This window comes from Dendropsophus ebraccatus, chromosome 5 (genome assembly GCF_027789765.1).
Source record: "Dendropsophus ebraccatus isolate aDenEbr1 chromosome 5, aDenEbr1.pat, whole genome shotgun sequence".
In the NCBI taxonomy this organism is placed as follows: Eukaryota; Metazoa; Chordata; class Amphibia; order Anura; family Hylidae; genus Dendropsophus; species Dendropsophus ebraccatus.
Genome location: NC_091458.1, coordinates 18,020,518 through 18,046,848, shown reverse-complemented (window position 1 = coordinate 18,046,848; position 26,331 = coordinate 18,020,518). Strand labels below are relative to the sequence as shown.

General features: G+C 42.2%; 1 protein-coding gene across 5 annotated transcripts in view; it reads left to right on the top strand.

Annotated features, from left to right (window-relative positions):
* Positions 1 to 26,331, top strand: part of CNTN5 (contactin 5) — a 948,473-nt gene that overhangs the window by 717,367 nt on the left and 204,775 nt on the right. For all 5 annotated transcript variants that reach the window (XM_069969612.1, XM_069969611.1, XM_069969613.1 and 2 more), the window contains 2 exons: positions 6,098 to 6,200; positions 23,961 to 24,142. In XM_069969612.1, the coding sequence (XP_069825713.1) occupies positions 6,098 to 6,200; positions 23,961 to 24,142 (285 nt within the window). The remainder of the gene's footprint in view (positions 1 to 6,097; positions 6,201 to 23,960; positions 24,143 to 26,331) is intronic.

Here is a 26,331-nt window from a genome sequence, read left to right as displayed (position 1 = left end):
TTTGAGCTCAGGCGATATGCCAGCAATTGACTGCATACCGCCAGAGTTCCTTTGTGTTTTGTAGAAACCTATTGCATTCTTGTGTTCTAATTTTTGTATATTTTGTTTACACAGCCCTTCAAGAGACGGTATATATCAAAATTAGAACAAACAAAAAAATCTTATAGGTGAACCAGGCTCAAAAAAAAATAATGCTCTTTCAACACTAGTAGGAAGGCTTTGAGGGCTGGGTCAACTCGATCAGTCGGCAGCCAAAGGACACAATGGCTGGGTGTCAATGGGTTTCCATTTGGTATTATAGAATTGGATAGAATAAAATTATTATATAATTTTTAATAATATGTTTAAAATTAAAAAAAATTGGTTGGGGGTTAGAGAAAGAGCTGTAAACAGGGAGAAGGAGAAAAGTTTGGATTTATTTGCAAAAATATTTAACTTGACAAGTCCTACAAGTATAACTGTTAGTAGAGATGGGAATATTCCTTAAGGGTGCCTTGACACGTACCGTATCGCTGCTTATTTCTCGCACAAAACTCGCATCGAACTCGCATGAAAGTAGCTGCGTTTTTTGTGGTGTTGAACTTGCCTGTGAAAATTATATGAAAATCAAAAATCGCATGTAAAAATCGCACCAAACACGCATTGAGAATACACATACATTGGTTTGGTAGCAATCAGTATCATTGTGGATTTATGTGCGAGAAACTCACAGCAATAAATACACAGCGATACGGTACGTGTCAAGGCCCCCTTAAAGGGAAACTAGGAGCAGGTTAGATGAATCTAACTTGCTGATTTCCCTCCCTCATCCACGTCCCCGATGCTATAGGGGGCTATAAGATTTAGATATAGATTTCTTCCTCTTTAACAAAATGTGAACAAGGTTATCATTACCCACAATTCCCCCTATTCAACCACAATGAGTGCTCAATCTATAAAGCATATTATGAAGTAATTTTAGCCCCTTAAAGCGACTCTGTACCCACTATCTGTCACCCCCCAAACCGCTTGTACTTTTAGATAGCTGCTTTTAATCCAAGATGTGTTCTGGGGTCCATTCGGCAGGTGATGCCGTTATTGTCCTAAAAAAATACTTTTTAAAACTTGCAGCCCCGAGTCAAATTGGCGTGGCCTAGATGGTCTATGGCCTGGCCTGCCCTAGGCCTGCACCGCCTCTCTGTCCCTCCTCCCTGCCCCCTTCACCATTAGGAACGCCCCTGAGCAGCATTTCTCCTATTCATCACCTGTCTAAACTCTGCACAGGTGCCTTAAGGATCCAACACATGTACAGTGTTCACACAGGTGATGAATACGAGAAATACTGCCCGGTGCAAGCCTAGGGCATAGACCTTCTAGGCCACGCCAATTTGACACAGGGCTGCAAGTTTAAAAGTTGTTTTTAAGGACAATAACTGTACCACGTGCCGAACAGACCCCAGGACAGATCTTGGATTAAAAGCAGCTATCCGAAGGTACAAGTGGTTTGGGGGGGGGCGGGACAGATTATGAGTACTAAGTCACTTAAAACTATGACAAATATTCAGTCCTACCACAATGGTTTCTACTTTTTCCACGGACTAAACTGAGGCTTCAAGTAAAGGCAATCTTTATATATAGCGTTCTTACTGCTGGATCGTAACCTGCGACACACCTGTGTTCTGAAGGGCACAGGTCGTAAAGTTTTACAGCTAAAGTATTAACTGAAAAAAGAAGAATTATTAGAAGTTATAAATGTAGCTAAACTATAGTAAAACATGATATGCATCTCTCCATGGCTTTCAAAATGGGCAAAACTACACGTTTAACTCAAACCTCCGATAACAAGGGTGCAATGAGAAGACTTTTATGGTGCTACTAACCTTTGGAATGACCATCACAATTCACTTTAAGGAGGCTCTTTTACCATGGGGTCAATAAATAAGAACCATCAATAACAAGACTGTTTTTCTTCCTATTTGTTCCTCTCAATCCTTTTATTCGTACACTATGTGAAAAGCCACGGTAGCATCCGGTAGATTTCCTACATCACCTCAAGTGACTAAATTCTTTATACATAATGTAAAAGCTGAAATAAAAATAATAATAAAAACTAACAATAAATCATATCTATCAGTAAGTGGATTTCAGTAGTACATAGAACTATATAGCCTAGATTCTAGAGCTCTGGAAAGTACGGTGTTTGAAGTAGTGCCAGATGTTTTGGATTCTGCCCTACACTCCCAGGTCTAGGGACAAAGCTCGTGGCCCATAGCGTGTAACTTTTATTGCAAAACTGTGTTATTCTTCATTTCAACTGCAGAGACACTCACAGCCGGGGTGAAGCCCGCCCGACCCCCTGGTGGAGCACCTTATACTAACCCCTTCCTCAAAGTCCTGGTCCCATTTTCCCCCTTTTTTAGTGTTTTTTTGGTTTCACTCCTTTGGTTGACCAAAACTATTTGTGGACTCAGCCTTACAGCTACACTTTAAGGAACAGTTCTAACAATGTAGGAAATAACAAGGAGAAAAAAAAAAACATTGTAAAAACATCTTTGAGTGTGACCTATACATCCAATTATACGTAACCACATGTAGAATTCAGCAGGTTTCATTCCATACTATGTATTATAAACTGGATAATGATTCTGCTTTGTACCGTCCGGTTTTCGATACGTAATGACCCCCCCCCCCCCCTCCTTTAGTATGAACAAATGTAACATTTTCCAATGTACAAAGTAGTGACATTTCTCATAGACATTTGTACGATGACTATCAAAGGGTACATTAGTTACAAAGGCAGAGATTAATAAGGCTGCGAGCGGTGGAAAGATTCTGTTTGGAAAACAAATCTCGAAGAGTAAGATAAATTCACCATGTCGAAAAGTCTACAGGGACAAAACAAGTTGTAGATTTGATAATCTGTTTAAACTGTGAAATACTCGCGACGCAGAAGAATGAACACTGAACACAGCAAAATCTCCCGAAAAGGTAAAGAACAAGGGGAAAAAACGCAAATGATGTGGAGCAAAAAAAAAAAAGAAGAAGTTTCACCATTGCCCGCGGGCTGGAACAGCCGAGCTTCAGAACATCTTCTCTATTCATCTTGAACTCGGTTTCATTAATGATGTTATAAGGAACCTGCAGCTAATTCTAATTATTTTATCGATGTTGTCAACTTCATTGGGCGTAAAATACAAGGGGTTGATGCAGCAACGTTATAAATTAACCCCCTGTGCAGGAGCTGCTTGGCACCACCACACTCCTAACCACCTTCACCGGAGGTCCTGATGTCCCCATCCTTCTGCCCTGGTTTGAGCACATTATTAATATTTTAGCACTCCTAGAAACCAAAACAACACCCCTGTACAAGTTCTCTCTGAAACTGAAAAGGTAGACAAGACCAAAAAAGAAAACAAGGAATACGTTTTATTTTTGGTGCTATTTGACGTTTAAAATATGTGCCACCACCCCTCAAACTTGCATTAGTCTTCCGATTTTCCTTAAGAACGGCTTTTGTAAGTACAGATGTTGTATAGCAAAGTTGAGTTGCTCTTTGGCACCAAGTGTTGTGATATTGCAACATGTTTTTGCTGTTTTCTAAAAATATTGTTAGACTGGGGTTCTCTGGACCCACAAGAGAGAATGATTGTGATGACCACCCAGAACATAGCTAACATTTACCAAAAGAAGATCACCTTTCATTTATATAAAACATGTTCAATACTCACAGCCCACAAGTGGAATCTGTCCCGCTATGTAATTGTACTGTATGTGTCCTTCAGGGTCTAGATGCATTTCAAAGATTGTAACTGCATCCAATAATGGCGCATTCCCCTCTGCAAGGCTGGCTGTGTCTGCAGCGGAATTAGCGGATACAGGCAGGTTTTTGTAGAGGGAGTGGGCGCCATCTTGGAAAAAGCTCTTTTCAGCAACTCCAAGCTCTGACAGCCCCATCCTGGCACCTATAAGGCTGATGTGGCTCTTCATAAAAAATAAAACAGACGTGGCCCTTGGTGAAAAAAAATTGACACCCCTGACATAAAACATGTACTGTCTACCTTCCATTCCTTTGTAAACTTTGTGGTTACCATACAGTACACAAAGGGCAGTAAGTTCTAAAAAGTAATTTGTGATAATTGTAGTAGAATGTGATTGGATTCAAATTTCATTCCAGTCACTCTGCTGGACCTTTACATGCCCTTTACAGGCCTTAGGCCCACCAGACCCACTTTTGGGTGAGTCTAATTCCTAATGTGCAAATAAACCTACTACTTTGTGTTAAAGAAGAACTCTGGAGTAGTGGTGGAGACGGCGCTGCTGTGGTGGTGGTGCTCGTGGTGGGATGGCGTCCCAGACGTAATGTAGAAGAAAGTCCCGGCACTTCAATTCTTGCTTATTTTATTATGTGCAAAACATCAAACGGTACAGGAGGACGCGTTTCGGCATGTTGCTGATGAAGCTGATGAAGGCAACATGCCGAAACTCGTCCTCCTGTACTGTTTGATGTTTTGCACATAATAAAAAAAACAAGAATTGAATTGGTGAAATGTCGGGACTTTCTTCTACAAAGAAGAACTCTGGGCAGGACACAGTTTTTTTCCCCCAATATGCCTGGTAGAAGGGGTGGATGAAAGCATTAACTCCTACTTACCTCCCACTTTCGCCTTTGGCTCCAGTCTGCTTTCTGGTGGATATAAAAGAACTGGCAGGCCCGCTCAGCCATTCAGTGGCTGAAGCAGCGGAATGCAGACGCCAGCGCTGGGGCTAGAGAGGTAAGTGGATGGTATTGTTCTCATCCACCCACTCCCTTAGTATATTGAAAAAAAAGTGTCCTGTTCAGAGTCCTCCTTTAAATCAGATTTACTAAAGAAAATTTTAGCAAACTTTGAGCCTAGACTTGCTTATACGTTGTAAACCTCTAGTTGTAGTCACTTTTTCTGCTACATCTGACAAAAGGGTCCTGACATTGAAAAAATGTGGCTGTGCCTTTGGCAAGACAAGGAACGACAACATTGTGAACTAACAAGAAAATAGAAAAGAGTGGAACTCACCACCATATGGGTGCAGAATTTGTGTTGTTTATTAACAAAAAACTTTCTTGTAGATCAGTGCTGGTTCAGCAGGTAAGACGCTAGTTTCTCATGATGGCAACAGGTGATAGCTTTTTTGCACTATGATGTCTTTCTCCAGACCCTGAAGAACAGCATAGCAGCGCGAAACATCAGTCACCTGTTACCATCATGGTAAATTAGCGTCTTACCTGCTGAACAAAGACTGATCTATATGAAAGTTTTTTTGGTAATAATACAAATTCTGCATGCATATGGTGGTGAGTTCCACTCTTTTCTATTCTCTTGTTGGATTCTCACGCTGAGAACCTCGCTTAAGCAGAACCTATCCACATCATTGCACTTGTTCACTCTTACATGCCAGTAAGTATCCATTTACACAGAAAGATTATCTGCCAAAGATTTGAAGCCAAAGTCAGGAATGGATTTGAAAAGAGGAGAAATCTCAGGCTTTCCTTTATGACCCGATCTTTGTTCATAGTCTGTTTTGTCTTTGGCTTCAAATCTTTGGGAGATAATCTGTCAGATAATCTTTCTGTGTAAATGGACCCTAATAAGATTGGTCAACTAGAGTTTAATCAAAAAGAGCTTTGTACACTTTACTTCAACTAATAGGTGGTGTACACTAAGCTTAGACAATCTGAGTCTATATTTCCACTTTGGGAACATAGTGGGGAGAAGGTAAATCTGATCTGTATTAGCAGCAGTCTATATAACAAGATGGCCGCCTTCGCCCGATATGTCCCTAAGGTGGGGGAATGTAGCCTAAAGATGTACCTAATTTGTAGTTTTCTGAAGACTGACACATTTGTCGACTGTCTAGTCAAAGTCTACACTATCTACGAACTAATATTAATAAATCTACCCCGGCATATTCTCAGGCTGATAAGGTCAGCTCTGCCACGTCCGAAAAGTGTTTTATAGGTAAACTCTCACAAAGCCTTACCAGCCTCCAATCCCTTTCACGCTACCGATTCGAGCAGTAAAAGTTCTAGGCATGTAAAGAAGTAATATTAATTCTCCATCTAAGTCTACTTTTTATTTCCCAGGTGTGATGGGGGAATATGAACCGAAAATTGAGGTCCACTTTCCTTATACGTTTACTGCAGCTAAGGGAACGACTGTTAGAATGGAGTGTTTCGCACTCGGCAAGTAAGTGCACATTTCCTTCAATGAGTTGCGATTGTTCATTAGGATGTGTTAGATTTAATTTGCGTGTGGTCATCCAGCAGTAATCTGTATTTATTCCTGTATTTCGCTTTGGCTCCTGGGTACCGTGAACTGACGATGCATAATGTCTTCTAAGTGTTGTAACCCGTATGAGTCACGCGGTTTATTTACATGCCTTTACTTTCGGAAACATTCATTATCTCTTCTGTAAATGTACAAAGCGTTTTATGCCTCTCTTTGTCAATATTACGGATTGTTATATCGTCTCCTTCGCTACTGCACCACAGTAAACTGGATATAAAAGAAGATTCATGGCGGGTAGATATGTATTTATATTGGGAAAAACTAGCGGGATTTTTTACGACTTGATGGGCCGTTTGTCTTGTTGCCATTTGACACGATCAACAAAACTTAAAGGAAAATTCCACTTTAAGGCCTCATTCGACAAGGTGGGAGCAATAAAAGGTGCTGAGGTAGAATTTCCAAACTTGACAGTATCCAAATGGTTTTTCTACCATGCGAGAAATGATTTTATATGGTGTATGGGAATTGGTTTTCTTCCAGAAGAACTAAAGTCTCCTCCAAAAAGGAAACCATATCCTGCCCCCGTGAGTCGGATGGTGGACGGCTAGAGATGCCTTAAAGGGGCTTTCCAGACCTAAAAAGATCTCAGTATTGGTGCCTGTTGGGAGGAGGGGGTAGGTATATTTACCTCCTGGGCTCACACTGCCACCTTCATTACGTGGCAACAAACCTGGTAGATAGTGCTTGCTATGTTTGAGGTCGATGCATGCAGTCTTTACTTAGCTAATAGGCAGCTGAAGCAGAACACCACCACAACCAGAAGCAGAGACAGAACACCACCCCAAATTTATGGGGTACAGTATACATGGACTTGTTACATTCAGGGGGTACATTATATATACTGGACTCTCCCATATACATACCTCCCAACTAGAGATGAGCGAACCAGCCGGATGTCTGGTTCGTATGAATCAGAAATCTCGGCGGCTGACTCCCGCTGCCTGCTCCCTCCGTGCAGCGGGTGGATACATCGCAAGGAACGCCTGGAAAACTGGGATACAGCCAGGGCCGGCCTTAGGGGTGTGCGAGCAGTGCGGCCGCACAGGGCGCTGTGCACTCCCGGCAGGAAGGGGGCGCCACCTGCATTCCCCTGAGGCCATATATCCGTCCCCTGCCTCAGCACAGCAGCCGAGGAAGCTCTTCTCCCCGGACATGTGACTGCAGCCTGGCCCCTCCATACCCCGCCCCCCACAGCGTCTCCCAGCTCACAGAGGCCCATAACCCCGCCCCCTCCCCCGACGGAGACATCAGCAGTGTGATCCTCGGCTCTACCTGCTTCTCCTCATGGGCAGAGACATCCTCCACTACTGCAGTGTGACTGTGAGTATATCTATCTATCTCTGTCTGTGTGTGTTAGTGGAGTTTGTGTGTGCTCTGTGTGTGTTAGTGCTCTGTGTGGTAGGACAACATCTCCCAGCATGCCCCTGTGTGGTAGGACAACATCTCCCAGCCTGCCCCTGTGTGGTAGGACAACATCTCCCAGCATGCCCCTGTGTGGTAGGACAACAACTCCCAGCATACTCCTATGTGGCTCTGTGTGGTAGGACAACAACTCCCAGCATACTCCTGTGTGGCTCTGTGTGGTGGGACAACAACTCCCAGCATACTCATATGTGGCTCTGTGTGGTAGGACAACAACTCCCAGCATACTCCTGTGTGGCTCTGTGTGGTAGGACAACAACTCCCAGCATACTCCTGTGTGGCTCTGAGTGGTAGGACATCTCCCAGCATGCCCCTGTTTGGTAGGACAACAACTCCCAGCATGCTCCTGTGTGGCTCTGTGCGGTAGGACAACAACTCCCAGCATACTCCTATGTGGCTCTGTGTGGTAGGACAACAACTCCCAGCATACTCCTGTGTGGCTCTGTGTGGTAGGACAACAACTCCCAGCATACTCCTATGTGGCTCTGTGTGGTGGGACAACAACTCCCAGCATACTCCTGTGTGGCTCTGAGTGGTAGGACATCTCCCAGCATGCCCCTGTTTGGTAGGACAACAACTCCCAGCATGCTCTTGTGTGGCTCTGTGTGGTAGAACAACAACAACTCCCAGCATGCTCCTGTGTGGCTCTGTGTGGTAGGACAACAACTCCCAGCATGCTCCTGTGTGACTCTGTGTGGTAGGACAACAACTCCCAGTGGTGGGTATGGGTATGTGTAGTGTGTATCTGTATATGTGACTGTATGTGTGTCTGTGTTTGCAGGATATATATACTGTGTGTCTGTGTAAGCAGTATATACACTGTGGGAGAGGTTCATCAAACATGGTGTAAAGTGAAACTGGCTCAGTTGCCCCTAGCAACCAATCAGATTCCACCTTTCATTCCTCACAGACTCTTTGGAAAATGAAAGGTGGAATCTGATTGGTTGCTAGGGGAAACTGAGCCAGTTCCACTTTACACCATGTTTGATAAATCTCCCCATGTTTGATAAATCTCCCCCATAGTATACACTCCGGACGGGATTCCAAGCGGCCGCGTGAAAAACTAACAGGTTAGCTTTGTGCGGCACAGAACACACAATGGAAAGTGCGGCTCTGGCATGGATGCGCCCTCATCCAAAACTCAGTACAAATGAAGTTCATCTGGCTGGTCCTGCAGTACCGGCCAGGATGATCTTCACTGACACCAGCCATTCCGTTACCCAGCCAGGTCACAGAACGGCCAGTGTTTTACAGCTTGTGAACCCAGCCTCAAGAAGTCTGGCCCTGGCAAGGATGTGGTAAGAAGCAGGGGGAGGGGAGGACATAGGAATAAAGCATTGCTTACCTCTTCCAGTGCCCACAATACACCATCTGACCAGCACCAGGACCCCCGGCAGAAGGCATTTTGTCATGATATCACGATTGAGGGGGAAATGCCCATCTCGACTGATGGACAGCCTGCTCAGCCAATCAGTGACTGAAGCGGTGTCCCGCCCCTAAGACCAGAATTCTCCTTCAAGGGGTTTACTTATAACGTACAGGGCGATGGTTACTATGGTTAACCTATTTAGCCTATGGAGCAACCTATAGTAGAAGAACAAAGCATCAAATATACATCCAACTTTCTGAAGGCTCCTACAAATTCTAGGCATTGGCTAATAATTATTTCATAATGCTTCGAGTCTCTGGAGCCCGGAGTGAAAATCGAGCTTCCGACATGAGCGCAGTGCTGATCACACAGTACATGTCGCTCTATTTGATTCCAAAGGAAAAGAGCAATAACTCAGCCCCCCCCCCCCCCCCCCCAGCGTGGAGGTGTTAATAAATGATAACATTTCTCTGTCTAGATACTTGGCACCTTGTTCTCTTCTGTAATTGACACCTTTTTGCTCAAGAAATTATTTATCACTATAGTTTACAAATTCATTTGATATAAATTAGCTTCTTCCCTTATGCTCAAAACAATTGACCTCCAGAGACATCACCGACGCACGTACGCGGTTGTCGGGGCACATCGGTAATTCCCATAGTAGGGCGGCCGGTTCTAAGAATATTCCTTCAATTTATAGTCCAATAAATTTACACTAACGCACAGTCATTTGATTGTTTCTATGGGGATATCTACATTTAGAATATTAAAAAGTTGAAGATTCCAATCTTTCAAAAAATTTTCAATTGAACGATGAAATAAATTTATATGAGCTATATTCAGTCCTGAATGACCATTAGACAGGACTGGCTGCAAGGACTAGCCTGCGTGGGTCATGCTACATGACACACTCATCTGTGCTGCATGGTAGAGCGGGGTTTTACTAACTGAATTCTTGATTTAATTCAAACCAAGAGCAACATCTGCTCATAGATGGTATTGTATAGGCGGGTAATTTTCGTGCTCGTCTTCCCTCGTCTTCAAAACACAAAACAATCTATTTGCAAGAAACGTGTCCTGTGTAGAAATAAAATGAATTGATTTGATAAATAAATCAGAAATGTCAAAATTTCCGAATTTTTCAAAATCTCAGATTATGGAACTTTTTGGATTTTTTTTTTTTTTCAGATGAATAAAACAAAAAAGTGTGACTTTTTGTATCTGTGATATATATGCAATATGAAGGATAGGGCTTAGCACAGAGGAGGCATAGTTTTGTGTGAAGGGGGTGTGGCTAATTGACTACTATTTAAATCCGCTAACTCAGAGCTGGAGTTCATATTGCTGTCACATGGGCAGCCTTGGATGCACCTGAATCTATCAAAAAACGTGCACTTGTTGGTAAATATAGGAGATTATAGACTGCGGGTACTGCCACCAGTCTTAGTAACCCGCCCCCCAAGTCTTTGCAAATTCATCACTTCCTGTTTCTTCACGCTTATCTCATTGATTTATGATATGCCGCCCCCCTTACCTTAAAGTTAAATGAGGGGAAAAGGTTGGTGACCACTAATCTACACCTAATGGGGAAGCCTGGTGGAAATTTTTGTCTTTCAAATTAAGTCAGAAAGTTGCAAAGATTTGTAATTTACTTCTAGTGTAATTTATCTTCTCGTACTTATCAGCTGCTGTAAGTCCTGCAGGAAGTGGTGTATTATTTCCAGTCTGACACAGTGCTCTCTGCTGACACTGCCGAGAGCAGTAGAAAATCTCCATAGAAAACCTCCCTGCTCTCCAGACTGGAAAGATTACACCACATCCTGCAGGACATACATTTTTTACATGGAAAGTGAATTGCACACTGTCTCGGGGTTAACAAGATTGGATACAGTCTTAGGAGAAACATGATTTTTTTAAGGGCAATTGGGATAATTTCGTTTTCGGTACAAATAAAATCCAATGGCTTATTTGAAAGAAAATTTTTAAATTCATGTACCTCTAGTCCTGTGGTCAGGTGCCATAATATAAGATGTATGATGTTTGGTGAGTGTGACAGTGTCAAGCAGCTGCTTTGAAAGGGGGGGGGGGGGGGGGGGGGGGTATTTTTACCTTTGGTCTTCTTGGTCTTCTTTGTATGCTACACTAGATTTTCCAACTTTTTGCAATGAGCAAATCTCCAGAGATTCTTTTTGGGTCAGTTCTGATAAATATGTCATGTGATTTTAGGGTGGATTTTGAATTAGAAGTGTCCGATGTTTGCCAATGCAAAGTATGTACAAGAGTCTCTTCTCCTTTACAATATGCTGATTGGCTAGACTAGGTGCAAAGTACCCAGCATAACCGCTCAATAGAGATGAGTGAACTTTTCAAAAGTTTGGTTTGGCAGGTTTGTCGAACTTCGAAGCAAAGTTTGGGTTCGTTTGAGCCGTACCTTAAATGAACTGCACTAAAACAGTGGAACAGCTGAACTAGTGCAGACATTTAGCTGTTTTAGTGCGGTTCAGATGTTCGCTCCTTTCTATTTAGCTGACCGCACTCCTCTAGACTTACCTATTAGCACTCTCAATTGCCCAGTCATGTATCACACTCTTCTCCAGTGTCCTCTGCAGCCGCCTCCAGCCCGCGATGTGCAGCACTGTCCCATCTCAGGCAGAGATTGGCTGAACAGACTGAAGGCCCCTGGAGACACCAGAAACCACCAGGAGGACACCGGGCCGCTCGCTTCACTGTGCGCTATGGGAAGCTCTGATGTGGGCGCACGCTGATGCGCCCACATCAGAGCTCTGCGGCCGGAAAGATCATCCTGCCGGTACTTAAGTATCGGCCGAGATGATCTGGCCAGAGACCGGCCGTTCCATGACCCGGCCGGGGTCACGGAACGGCCGGTCTCTTACGCAGTGTGAACATAGCCTTAATTTGCTCATTTCTACCGCTCAGCAATAGCAGGGACAAAATGTTTTTGAAATAAACAAATCCCAAAAAGTTCAGATTCTGACTAATCCTTTTTTTTTTTTTTTTTTGTTAAATTCAGACCAGATCTGATTCACACAGAATCAATTTGCTCCTCTTTACTAACTTTCCATAAGTTTATTAGATTTAGTGAGGCCAAGGACTGTATGGATGCTTCCACCTCCTAACAATTTACATATCTTCAACCTATGAGAATACTTCGACCTCTCGATCCATAAGTGTCTATTTTTGTGGTTTATTACAAACAACAAATTCTTAAAACATTGTTATCGGATGAGTTGCAATCACGGAGGATCGGAATAATTAGAGATCAGAAGTTTAACATTGCTTCGAGGAGGTGATTACTAAATGGAGGAAAAGGTTAATTAGGAATTTAGAAAAGCAGCTAATGGAGGGAATATTAGAGACTCTGGAGGAAGTATCATGAATACTGACAGAGACGAGGAAGGGACCTGCGCTATTAATCTTGGCAGCTGAAGGAGTTTACGCCAGAGAGACGCTGGTGCATTTTAAATAATGTGCCGGCACCAGATAAAAGAGAACGGAATGTGATTGAAAACCAACCCGGAAATTTGGACGTGAACTTTTTGTGTTATATTAATGAAAATGTAAATTTTCAGATATGAGGGTGTGTCTGCAACAAAACAGCATTGTTATGCCCATGTCTGTTCAGACCTGTATGGCCAAGACTGCACTTTTTACCATGATTCAGTGTCTGAACTGTATGTTTCCTTTGTATTAGTCTGAACTATGTCTGATTCTAGTACTTGCTGTGTGGTGATTGACAAGTTCCACTACACCCATCTGGTCTCTTCTGCTAGCCTAGTGCTGGGCTGTAGATGGTTTAGACTAAGTAGTGATGGACAGTTGGCTTCTCCACTAATCTCCATTCTCTGTCAATCTCTGCTCTGTGTGGTCTGGATGCCAGAGGGCTAGTCCAATCACACCCTGGACCAGGACTCTGGCATCTTATAAGAAGTTCACTTGGACATCGCTTGTCTCTTGTAGCTTGGGCTGGTGGTTCATATTGGATAGGATTGCTTGGAATTCTGACCTCCGTTTTATCCGGCTGTTCTTGTACCGTTCAGCTATCTCTAGTTTAACCTGTATCTACTTGACTATTCTTTATTGTGTTTGTCCGTCTTGTCTCATTCTGTGTTTCACTTACCTTTTGAAAGGAACAATGCCTAGTTGTCTGCAATTAACTAGGGTCAGTCTAGCTAGTAGGCAGGGATAGTCTTAAGGGGCCAATGTTAGGGCTCACACTTTCTGTCCCTGTATTCCATCCGGGTACAAGTATATTATAGCAGAAATGGCCTATTATTACCCTATTTATACAAAGATGCTGGCAACATACCAAGCTGTATTATCTTCCAGCTACAAGCAGGGAGATAAATAGGCAGAATACCAAGTAGCATTTTGTACTTTCAAATTTTTCTGCTCGTAACAGTGGGGGCTTGGCTACCACCCTGCAGAGCACTGATCTGGCCCATCCCCTCCATTCATCACTGTGCGGGAAGCATGGACATGGACAGAGGTGGCAGCAGAGAGCACTTTGTCAGAATGGAAAGAGTACACCAATTCCTGCAGGACATACAGCAGCGGATAAGTACTGGAAGACTTGAGATAAATAAAATTAAAATACCTACAATAGGACCCCTATATACTTATTTGTCCATAAAGCACAATTCCAAAGTTTATACCTAACAAAAAACAACAATGCTGGACAATAATTCCAAATATAACGAAAGTATCTCTTTATTAATTACATACCAAGAATAAGAACTGTTTTATCTAAAATTGCATTTTATGTGTTTTTCCCACCACATATGTATGTAGCCATGTATACACATATGGATACGTATGCATTTTTGTATATGTAATAAATTTTTTGTCTGCCCATCATCCCTCCAATGTATGTACTTCCTTCCTGCAATTTTAGATAAAACTGCTCTTATTCTTGGTATGTAATTAATAAAGAGTTACTGTCGTTATATTTCGAATTATTGTCCAGCATTGTTGTTTTTTGTTAGGTATAAATAAAATTAAATTACAAATCTGTAAAACGTAAAGAAGTTCAGTGAAATTTTTATTAAAGCATTGTATTACCACCCAAAAGTTATACAAATCCCCAATATACATTTATTACTGGAAATGCTTATAAAGTGCTTTTTTCCCTGCACTTACTACTGCATCAAGGCTTCACTTCCTGGATAAAATGGTGATGTCACTTCCTGGATAGCATGGTGATGTCACTTCCTGGATAAAATGGTGATGTCACGACCCGACTCCCAGAGCTGTGCGGGCTGTGGCTGCTGGAGAGGATGATGGCAGAGGGACACTGAGGAACACAGGGCACTGGAGGGACACTGAGCATCCCTCTGCCATCATCCTCTCCAGCAGCCACAGCCCACACGGCTCTGGAAGTCGGGGTGTGACATCACCATGTTATCCAGGAAGTGACATCACCATGTTATCCAGGAAGTGACATCACCATGTTATCCAGGAAGTGACATTACCATGTTGTCCAGGAAGTGACATCACCATGTTGTCCAGGAAGAGACAGCACCATGTTGTCCAGGAAGTGACATCACCATGTTGTCCAGGAAGTGAGGCCTTGATGCAGTAGTACGTGCATCAAGCACCTAATAAGCATTTCCTGTAATAAGTGTATATTGGGGGTTTGTATAACTTTTGGGGGGTAGTACAATACTTTAATAAAAAGTTTTGCTGGACTTCTGTAGCGACCCATGACGTATCTGATACGTCATGGTGCCGCAGGGGGTGTTCAGAGCGGGGTCCCGCCGGGACCCCGCTCTGAACGGCACCGATCCCGGCTGCAATCTGCAGCCGGGCAGTGCCTCTATTAGCCGGCGCGGGTCCCGTTGCCGCGCCGGCTAATTAAGCCCTTCAATGCAGCTGTCAAACCTGACAGCTGCATTGAAGTGCTTTGTACTGCACATCCCTGGTGTCTAGTGGCACGGATCTCCCCCCCGCGATGCGATCGCGGGGGGGAGATCCGTTCTTCTGCCCGTGCCGGGCCTCAGCGTCGGAATGACGCTGATCCCGTCTCGGCAATAGATTGCTGTGGCCTGCAGCAGGCCATAGCAATCTATGACCGATCTAATGGATCTTTGCTGTGTATATACAAGCCCCCCAGGGGGGCTTCTAGTGTATGTAAAAAAAAAAAGTAAAAAAGTGTTTTTATTAATAAAAAATCCCCTCCCCTAATAAAAGTCCAAATCACCCCCCTTTTCCCATTTTATAAATATAAATTAATAAATAAATAAATTAATAAACATATTTAGTATCACCCCACACGTAATCGCCCGAACTATTAATTAATCACATTCCTGATCTCGCACGGTAAACGGCGTAAGCGCAAAAAAATCCCAAAGTGCAAAATTGCGCATTTTTGGTCGCATCAAATCCAGAAAAAAATGTAATAAAAAGCGATCAAAAAGTCGTATATGCGCAATCAAGGTACCGATAGAAAGAACACATCATGGCTCAAAAAATGACACCTCACACAGCCCCATAGACCAAAGTATAAAAGCGCTATAAGCCTGGGAATGGAGCGATTTTAAGTGACATATATTTGTTAACAATGGTTTGAATTTTTTACAGGCCATCAGATACAATATAAGTTATACATGTTATATATCATAGTAATCGTAACGACTTGAGGAACATATATAGCAAGTCAGTTTTACCATAGGGCGAACGGCGTAAATGCAAAACTCCCCGAAATCAAAACAAATTCTTTTTTTTTTTTCAATTTGACAGCGCAAATGATTTTTTTCCGGTTTCACAACATATTTTATGGAAAAATTATGCCTGTAATTGCAAAGTACAATTGGTTTCGCAAAAAATAAGCACTCATATAAGTCTCTAGGTGAAAAAATGCAAGCACTATGGACTTTAAAACTTAAAATGGAAAAAGCAAAAGCGCAAAAACGAAAATTGGCTTTGACCTTAAGGGGTTAATGATGGATTTATTTGGGCTGTTAGTAGTGGCTGTCTGCAACAGGATGTCACTGGGTATGGCTATAAAGGGGATATCCCAAAACGAAAGGCTGGGTTATTAACAGCTTATTAGGGGGGTACAGCCACTAGGACCCTCACCGATCATGGAACTGGAGGTCCTTGGAAACGCTATGTGCACACCAAGCCTCTCTACTCCATTCTGAGGATTGGCTATTGTGCAAAATCTCATAGAAAGGGAATGGCGCAGCACCCAGAGAACAAGGGATAGGTGATAACTAGCAGTGGTGGGGGTCCCATCACCTAGACTACAACCAATCAGCTATTTTATTTATTTTTTTTCATCTTTTATTCGAAGATTTTCAACCAAGATTAATACAAACCTAAGCCCTAACATAGCCCATTAGATATGCAATACACGTCATCACGTAATCTGAGATATAATTAGCCGGCTCATATGTGCATTAAAGGAAAACAATATAAAAACAAGAGAGATCAACTATTAAGTCATTTTTCCAGATGGGCAAAATAGAAAGAAAACAAGTTACTGAGCAAACTGTGAATAACAAAATTATGATTGACACCCGTAGCGAGTGATAGGTGAAGTAGTTCAGTAGTGGAGACATATATACTACATTCTCATGGGCGCCATATGGAATTAAAGAATGTATTTAATTTCTTCCATATGTTATTATTTTTTATAGGAACTTTGTCAGTGCCCATTCTTCCTCTGTGGGGCTTCAGAAAAAATGTCAGATTTCATATTAGACTTAAAGTCTACATTGAATCCACCACACAGGGTTACTCCGGTGGAAAAAAAAAAAAATAAACTTTCAATCTGGTTTCAGAAATTTCTATAGATTTGTAATTTATTTCTATTTAAAAAACCTCAAGTCTTCCCATAGTTATCAGCTGCTGTATGTCCTGCAGGAAGTGGAGTATTCTCTCCAGTCTGACACAGTGCTCTCTGCTGCCACCTCTGTCCATGTCAGGAACTGTCCAGAGCAGAAGAGGTTTTCTATGAGGATTTGCTGCTGCTATGGACAGAGGTGGCAGAAGGGAGCACTATGTCAGACTTAAAATTTATCACTACCTGCAGGACATACAGAAGCTGATTAGTATGGGAAGTTAAAAATGTTTTAAATAGAAGTAAAATTACAAATCTATATAACTTTCTGAAACCATTTTTTTAAAAGAAAGAGTTCCCCTTTAAGTAGAATAAGTATCCCTTCGATCCAAAAGTTTTTTTATTTTTTCTTGATAATTGGGAAAATTTTACACAAGGAGCCACATGAAAACCAATGATAAACTGATGATGTGTAGAGGTTGAGCTCGGTGCCGCCGCCACCACCCATAAGCCATTGCTCCCAGTATTTAGCTACAGAACGTGCGTATGGTAAAATGTCACCTCTTTTCTAAGCCGATACCGCTTTCAGATCTTATGTTGTTAAACATAGAATAACAAATCCTCGGCGTAACAACTGAACAAATCTATATACCTAGAGGGATTATTAAAATGACATAGTGGATGTGACATTAAGAAAATGCACTCCCACTGTTCTCCCTTTATTACACGCTCCTTTCCACCTCCGGTACGGCTAATAACAGCCTGAGCCGCAGACGTTATTATCATTTTCCTCCTGCTTTTATACATAGCCGCCAACAAAAGATGTGTCCCGTTAAGCAATTAAAGGTTATCTTACTCAATTCCATCAACTAACAACATGACGTTATTTTGGTGAACATGTAACAAGTTCTTATCTACGTCCCCCAGCCATTAGCCGGGAATCACATCGGGGAATTTAATTCTACTTCTGACCAATTGCTACTTCCATTTACAATGACATTTTACGCTTTTTCCAATTTGCAGCCTTCGAGGGGAAATAATTATGGGGTCTTTTTTTTTCCATGTACATTTTTTTTTTTTTTTGTCATTTGATACAAACAACAAAACATCAACATTTTTTTCCTTAAAGGGGTATTCCAACTTAAAACTAACTTGTCCCCTATCTACAGCATGGGGGACAAGTAAGAGATCTTGAGGGATCTGACCTCTATACCCCCTACCCCCCGGCGATCCCCATATTGGCCCACAGCTCCCAGGAGTGGGTCCAGGAGTGGGACTTCTCGGAAGCGGTGAGTATATGGGTCTGCACTGGGGAATCAACTGGGCTCTGTCCCGGCACAGGGGCTGACAGATTTGCTTTAAGGAAAAAAATGTTGATGTTTTGTAGTTTGTATGAAATGACAGTTGGAATAAACCTTTAACACCTTAAGGACCGCGGGTGTATATTTACGCCCTGCGGTCAGTAAGGGAATTCAGAGCGGGGCCACTCTTCAACCCCGCTCTGAACCGCTGCTGCGGCACCCGGGACCGCAGCTATTAGTGGGCATGGTCCGAAAGCCGTGCTGCATCCGATTACCTTCTGGAGCCGATCCCTGGTGTCTAGTGGGGTGGATCGCTCCTCCGGGAGGAGGAGCAATCCACACATCCTCACTCGGACTGGGTCTGCGCCGTAATGGCGCTGATCCCAGCTCGACATTCAGTTGCTTCCGGCTGCAGCAGCCGGAAGAAATCGAGTGCCTATCTCATCAATCTATGCTGCATATCTATGCAGCATAGATCTCAATGAGAGATCAGTGAGTATATACTAGAAGTCCCCCAGGGGGAATAACCCTAACCCCAGGGGGGGAATAACCCTGATCCCAGGGGGAATAACCCTAACCCCAGGGGGGCTTCTATTATATAAGTGTAAAAAAAAAAGTGTTCTTATTAATAAAAAGCCCCCTCCCCTAATAAAGGTCCCCTTTTCCCATGTTATAAATAAAAATAAATAAATAAACATGTTTGCTATCGCCCCGTGCGTAATCACCTGAACTATTAATTAATCACATTCCTGATCTCGCACGGTAAATGGCGTAAGCGCCAAAAAATCCCAAAGTGCAAAATTGCGCATTTTTGGTTGCATCAAATCCAGAAAAATTGTAATAAAAAGCGATCAAAAAATCACATATGCGCAATCAAGGTACCAATAGAAAGAAGACATCATGGTGCAAAAAATGACACCTGACACAGCCCCATAGACCAAAGGATAAAAGCGCTATAAGCCTGGGAATGGAGCGATTTTAAGGAACATATTTTTGTTAACAATGGTTTGAATTTTTTACAAGCCATCAGATACAATGAAAGTTATACATGTTACATATCGTTGTAATCGTAACGACTTGACGGACATATATAACAAGTCAGTTTTACCACAGGGCGAACGGCGTAAAAACAAATATCCCCCAAATAAACAAAATGCATTTTTTTTCCAATTTTACCACACATTTTTTTTTTCTAGTTTCGCAGTGTATTTTATGAAAAAATTCAGCCTGTCATTGCAAAGTACAATTAGTGGCGCAAAAAATAAGGGCTCATGTGGGTTTCTAGGTGAAAAATTGCAAGTGCTATGGCCTTTTAAGCACAAGGAGGAAAAAACGAAAACGCAAAAAAAGAAATTGGCCCGGTCCTTAAGGGGTTAAGCCAGGTTCACTTTACACCATGTTTGATAAATCTCCCCCTTAGGGTCCAGGAACACTGCCGGCAATTTACTATGTTTCCCCTTGTTGAGGCCACACTTAGAGCCCAGTGTATCAATTAACACAGAGAAAAAGACAAATACATATTCAAGTTTCAAAAAAATTCTTAATTAAAAAAAACTTAGGTCACACCGACGCTTTTCAAACAAGTGTGTGTCCTTCTCCATATGATCTTCCTGATATGAGCAGGCAATGGCAGGCATGCTGTCAGGAAGATCATACTGCACTAGCGTTTCTCCTCTACCTACAAACATACAGTACATTATTAGTTCCCAGATGGTGGAGGCAGAATTATTAAAGGGGCATCAATATCTATAAACCCTCCCCCCCCCCCCCCCCCATTAAAGGGAACCTGTCACCAAGTCAATGCTATCTAATCTATTGGCACCATGTTATAGAGCAGGAAGAGCTGAGCAGATTGATATATAACTTTGTGGGAAAAGATTCAGGATAACTTGTAACATGTTGATGGAGAACCCTGATCATTCTGTGATAAGGAGTCCAGTGGGCGGGGTCACTTGATGACCTGGACTCTTTATCATAAAAACATCAGAGATTTCAATCAATAAATTCCAAGTTATACTGAATCTCTTCCCGTAAAGATATATATCAATCCGCTCAGCTCCTTCAGCTCTATACCATGATGCCGATAGCTCAGGTAGCACTTTCTCTGTGGCAGTTGTTCGAAATGCGTCGGTATGACCTTTGAAGTTCCTTGAAGGTCAGGAATTTTTATAGAGCTGGATCCTGTATTTGCCAGCCATATTACACGCTGTATACCTTTACAATAATACACCAGCTGCCATAGACATTGTCACTGGGATGAACGCCTTATCATTACATTGTTTCCTATTGCTACCTCTTTGGACTATTCTCACTATAGTTGTCAGTGAAATATGTTGGGATCCCTGTTGTCACAGCACTAGCATTTGCAATGCACAGCCCTGGTTTAAATGGGAGACACAATCAGCTTCCCAGTTGTCGTACTCCCTGTATTTCTTACATTGTGATCTGTGCTGCCGTCGCTGCTCATACTAACGCATTTCCAGCCTAACATACAAAGGAATATCTCCCAATTAAGACTCCAGGTAGTGAAGGAACTTTAAAGTTTCCACAAACCTTTGCTGAGATGAAATGAAGAGTTCTGAGAGTTTGACTCATTATTGTTGTGGTTGTTCTTTATAGACTTTGTTGTCTATTGAATAAATCTGCGGATCGAGTCAGAGCCCAGGTCGTCTTATAGGCAGCCAGCAAATCACTGGCGTCTGTGGAGCGATTGTCTGGTCTATGGAAGCCTCCCACCTACAGACCGTCCTCACATGGAGAGACCTCCTGGTGACCTCCTAGTAGTCGAATATTGATTGGGAGTATTTTTCTCCCATAGACTATAATGGGATTCGATATTCGATCGAATATGCCAATAGCGGGGGCAATTCGAGTCAAATTTAGAATTTTCGAATATTTCACTATTCACTCATCTCTAATAGATAGGAGATGGATTTGAACTTTTTATTTGTAGGTTTTATACCTTTAGGCTATGTGCACGCGTCATAAGAGACCGGCCGTTCCGTGACCCCGGCCGGGTCACGGAACGGCCAGTCTCTGCCCAGATCATCCTGGCCGGTACGCAGAGCTCTGATGTGAGCGCATCAGCGCACCCCCACATCTGAGCTTTCCACCTGCACACAATGAAGCAAGCGGCCGGAGCCGCTCGCTTCTTTGTGTAAACTGACAGGGTTTCCTACGGCCACAGTTCATTGAATTGCGGCTGCAGAAAACTGAAATGTTAGTTATTTCCGGCCCTGTATGGGATCCCATATACGATGTGTATACGCTCCGGCCGGGATCCCATTGAAAGTAAGGCATTGTTAAACCGCGCCAAAAGTACGGACGTTAATGCCATCGGCAACAACGGCCGTACTTTTACATAGTGTGAACATAGCCTTATGCTATACCTTCTGAGTAGGATCCCTCCCTAATGTTATATCCTTTTTAGCTGTAGTTTGGCTTAGAACACAGATGTCTCCCCCTTTTACCGTATATAAAATCTGCCCTTTTAAACTGTAAGAGAAGCCGCGTAAAAGCGGGAGATAAAATGATCACATTATCATTGCAAACGCCGCTGAGCCTCACATTGTAAAGGTAAAAGTTTATGTATTTCACTTAAAATATCATCGCTCTTCTCTCTATGCATTATTGATTCCCCTCGGTTTGAATCAGCAAAGTTTTCTACGGCCTTCACACTATATAAAGCTTCTGACCACACGGCTTATGATTACATAGTGCTGGATATATGGAGACTGCTCAGAACCACAGACATCTTAGGAGGGGCAGTACACATTCACTAGGAACAGTCCTCTAAATATTTGACTATTATATTCGGCATTAAAGGGGTATTCCATTCAGGTAAAATACATGTTAAAGGGGAACTCCAGCAAAAATATTTCTCATTCATATCAACTGGTTTCAGAAAGTTATATAGATTTGTAATTTACTTCTATTTAAAAATCTCCAGTCTTCCAGTACTTATCAGCTGATGTATGTCCTGCATGAAGGGGTGTATTCACTCCAGTCTGACACTGTGCTCTCTGCTGCCACCTCTGTCCATGTCAGGAACTGTCCAGAGCAGGAGAGGTTTTCTATGAGGATTTGCTGCTGCTCTGAACAGTTCCTGACATGGACAGAGGTGGCAGCAGAGAGCACTGTGTCAGACTGGAAAGAATACACCACTTCCTGCAGGATGTACAGCAGCAGATAAGTACTGGAAGACTTGATATTTTTAAAGAAAAGTAAAGTACAAATCTACATAGCTTTCTGACACCAGCTAATTTTAAAAAAAAATTTCTCCGGAGTTCCCCTTTACATTTTCTCTATTAACAGGTAATCAATGAAGCCATATTTTCTGGGAGAAGGTGTTGCATTTTAACCCATACCCTATCCAATTCTTCAGGAGCTGTAGGATAAATTAGCCCTTAAACCTACCAGCTCACGACTAAAGTATCAGGACAGCTCGAATAAACTAAATATCGACATAAACAAACAACTAAAAAAAAAAAAATTCAATCCGGCTGTGTCACTGGGAATCATGATAAAGATTTTAAATGAGCGATATAATCCGGTCCCTGTACTAGGACGGGGAGCCCACCGGTTTTCTATTCCAAGCTGCTACCGCCGTGGTCATTAGTTAGCCGTGACTACGGGAGGAATCGGGCCGTTACATTATCAGTTACCTATACAATATTCATTATCTGTAGACTGTGATAAAGTAACACTAAAAGCCTTAAACTCTTATTACCAGCCACCGTTTTCCTATGGGAAGGGGCAATACATCAAGTGGTCGGCGCGGCCTCAGTCGTGTTCGGCCTTTATTGCTACTTATAACGGCTTATATTAGCAGCAGGCAACAGGAAGAACACCGACCACAATGGCGTAGCTACCATAAAGGCAGGGTAGGCAGTTGCTATGGGGCCCATGCAGGAGGGGGGCCTGGGGGAGAAGGTAAGTGTGTCCTTCTGCTTAACCCCTTATGTACTGCAGTGTGTGTCCGAATGTTTACTTTTTTTTTTTTTTATATCCTCTTTATTTAACATAATCTTATATATATAAATCAAAGCTCCAAAATTCTTAAAATATAGAGATTAGAGTTTCCTATCATTTGTGAAAGAAAATGTCTTTGTTTCTCTTACTTATCTATTGTTCCTGAAGAATACATTAATTCTTTACCATGGGATGCACCTCCCCGAGTTCCGACCCATATACCTCTAGATATTTCTTTTATAATTATATCTATGTTCTATTCTCATATCTCTCCTTACTAAGGAATGGTTTGGAGGGCTCTGACTAAGAACCTGGTTAAGGCCCCCCCGATCTCTCTCCACATCCCCCTATGGGGCACCTCCAACAACCAGTAGCCCAATACCCACCCGGAGGGAAAACACCTATTTAATTTTAATAACCTTATTACATATACTTTGTTATATATTTGTACAAAAAAAGAAAATGAAATAAATTATTCAATCTTAATAGACTGCTCCATATTTTACAAATTCCATGTCCCAATGTTTAGTTACATGCTGCAACACAAAAAAAGGGTTAACAAGCAGAAGACAGAAATCTCTGCTTCACTGCACTGATAACCCCTGACCTCTGTTCTCCAGCTGTGCAATCAAATAGGTAAGGAAAATGTGCGTGCAGAGGTCAGGGGTTATCAGTGCACCAGCAGTAAAGCAGATATATGCGCAGTGCTTTGTGTTGTGCGTGCGGCCCCATGAATCCTAGCTACTGCTCTGCCGGACCACCCTCCTCATTTGACTCTTTCTGTACTCTTTCAGCCCTGTTCCCACCATCTCGTGGAGGAAGGTCAGCGGCTTTATTCCTAGTAAAGCGCGGCTAAGAAAATCACAAGCCGTCCTGGAGATTCCTAACGTTCAGCTGGAAGACGCAGGGACCTATGAATGTAAAGCGGAGAACTCCAGGGGGAAGAACGCCTTCCGAGGTCAATTACAAGTATACAGTAAGTGGCTGGTGTTGTCTTATACCAATGTGTAACATAAAGGTCAGGACATGACATACTGGAGTAAGGGATAATAATGGTGGAGGTAGCAGCTGATACACTGATACATTCCAGTGACGTCTATATACAGTATATTTCAGCAGCCTCCTTATAGATGACATCTCTAATGCCTGGATTTCTCACATTAAACTGATATGGTTTGCTATGTGTAATATAGGCTATTGATGTAAAAAAAATAAAAATAATTTATATATATATATATATATATATATATATATATATATATATAAAAAAATTTTTTTTTTTTAAATAATCACAAACCTGTATGTCCTGAAGGAATTGGTGTATTCTTTCCAGTGTGACACAGTGCTCTCTGCTGCCATCTCTGTCCATATCAGGAAGTAAATCCCCATAGAAAACCCTATCTGCTCTGGACAGTTCCTGACATAGACAGAGGTGGCAGCAGAGAGCACTGTGTAAGACTGGAAAGAATACACCACTTCCTGCAGGGCATGCAGCAGCTGATAAGAACTGGAAGACTGAAGATTTTTAAGTAGAAGAAAATTACAAATCTGTATAAATTTCTGACACCAGTCATTTTGAAAAAAAAATTTTTTTTACCCACTGGAGTACCCCTTTAACTTCCTAAGAAAGTTGACCAACTATTAGATGGTGCAAACTTATAAACACGTGCCAAATTTTTAAGTCAGTGATATAAATCTGGTGCATTTTTACTGTAATTTCACACTGGCTTAAATTAGCTGGTGTCCCTAAGGCTGGGTTCACACTACGTTTTTGCAATCCGTTTTTTTCATCTGTTTTTTGCAAAAAAAAAAAAAATGGATGGAAAAAACGGATGCATGTGGGTGCATCCATTTTGATCCGTTTTTCCATTGAATTTCATCATAAAAAAACTGTTTTTTTTTCTTAACGGACACCAAAATAAGGTCGACTATGTTATTGTGTTTGGATAAAAAAAATCTGTTTTGATCCTTTTTTTTTTTATAGTGGAATTCAATGGAAAAACGGATCAAAACGGATGCACACATATGCATCCTTTTTTTCCCATTCTCCATTTCCATTTTTTGGAAAAAAAAAAAAAACGGACGAAAAAAAACAGATTGCAAAAACTTAGTGTGAACCCAACCTTAGACGACTTAAGTGAAAACTGGCAGAAAAAAAAGGGTGAGTGACATTGCCAGAACTGTGTCCAGAGTCCGTCTTTTGTCCAGTCTGTAAGGACCGGTGGTAGCGAACAGGACTCATGCACCGACCTTGGTGGACATTGCTTGTCTGGCTAGTGGTCTCACTGTCTGCTGACCCTCCCCGCTCCTATTCTTACAGAGTTGACTCCCGTAAACCCCATTCTGTCTCTTTCACTTTGGCACTAGTAGAAAACCTTTCTAAGTAGAATATTATTGAATTGATGGTGTTTTTCTACAAAAATATCCGTGTTGCTATGTGACGTACCCTCACGTTGTACAAAGCCTTGATCTGGATTTTGATTGTACTTGAGATTCCTCTTTCCACCTTTGTAAAATGTAAGACAAAAGACATGGCCTTCAGCATGTACAGCGGCATTATGGCGTGGTGACTGAGTGTAAGGAAATCTGTACTGAGAGATAAAACAATGCTGCATTGTTATCACAGAGAAGTCGTGAAAACAATATTATATTAGCAGTGCTGGATTCTGTCTTACCGATATAAGAGAGAATGCTGAGTACAATTAAGGCTTCACTTCCTGGATAACATGGTGATGTCACTTCCTGGTTAAAATGGTGATGTCACTTCCTGGATAACATGGTGATGTCACTTACTGGATAAAATGGTGATGTCACTTCCTGGATAACATGGTGATGTCACTTCCTGGATAACATGGTGATGTCACTTCCTGGATAACATGGTGATGTCACTTACTGGATAAAATGGTGATGTCACTTACTGGATAAAATGGTGATGTCACTTACTGGATAAAATGGTGATGTCACTTACTGGATAAAATGGTGATGTCACCTTCTGGATAACATGGTGATGTCACTTCCTGGATAACATGGTGATGTCACACCCCGCCTCCCAGAGCTGTGCGGGCTGTGGCTGCTGGAGAGGATGATGGCAGAGGGATGCTCATGTGTCCCTCCAGTGCCCTGTGTCCCTCAGTGTCCCTCTGCCATCATCCTCTCCAGCAGCAA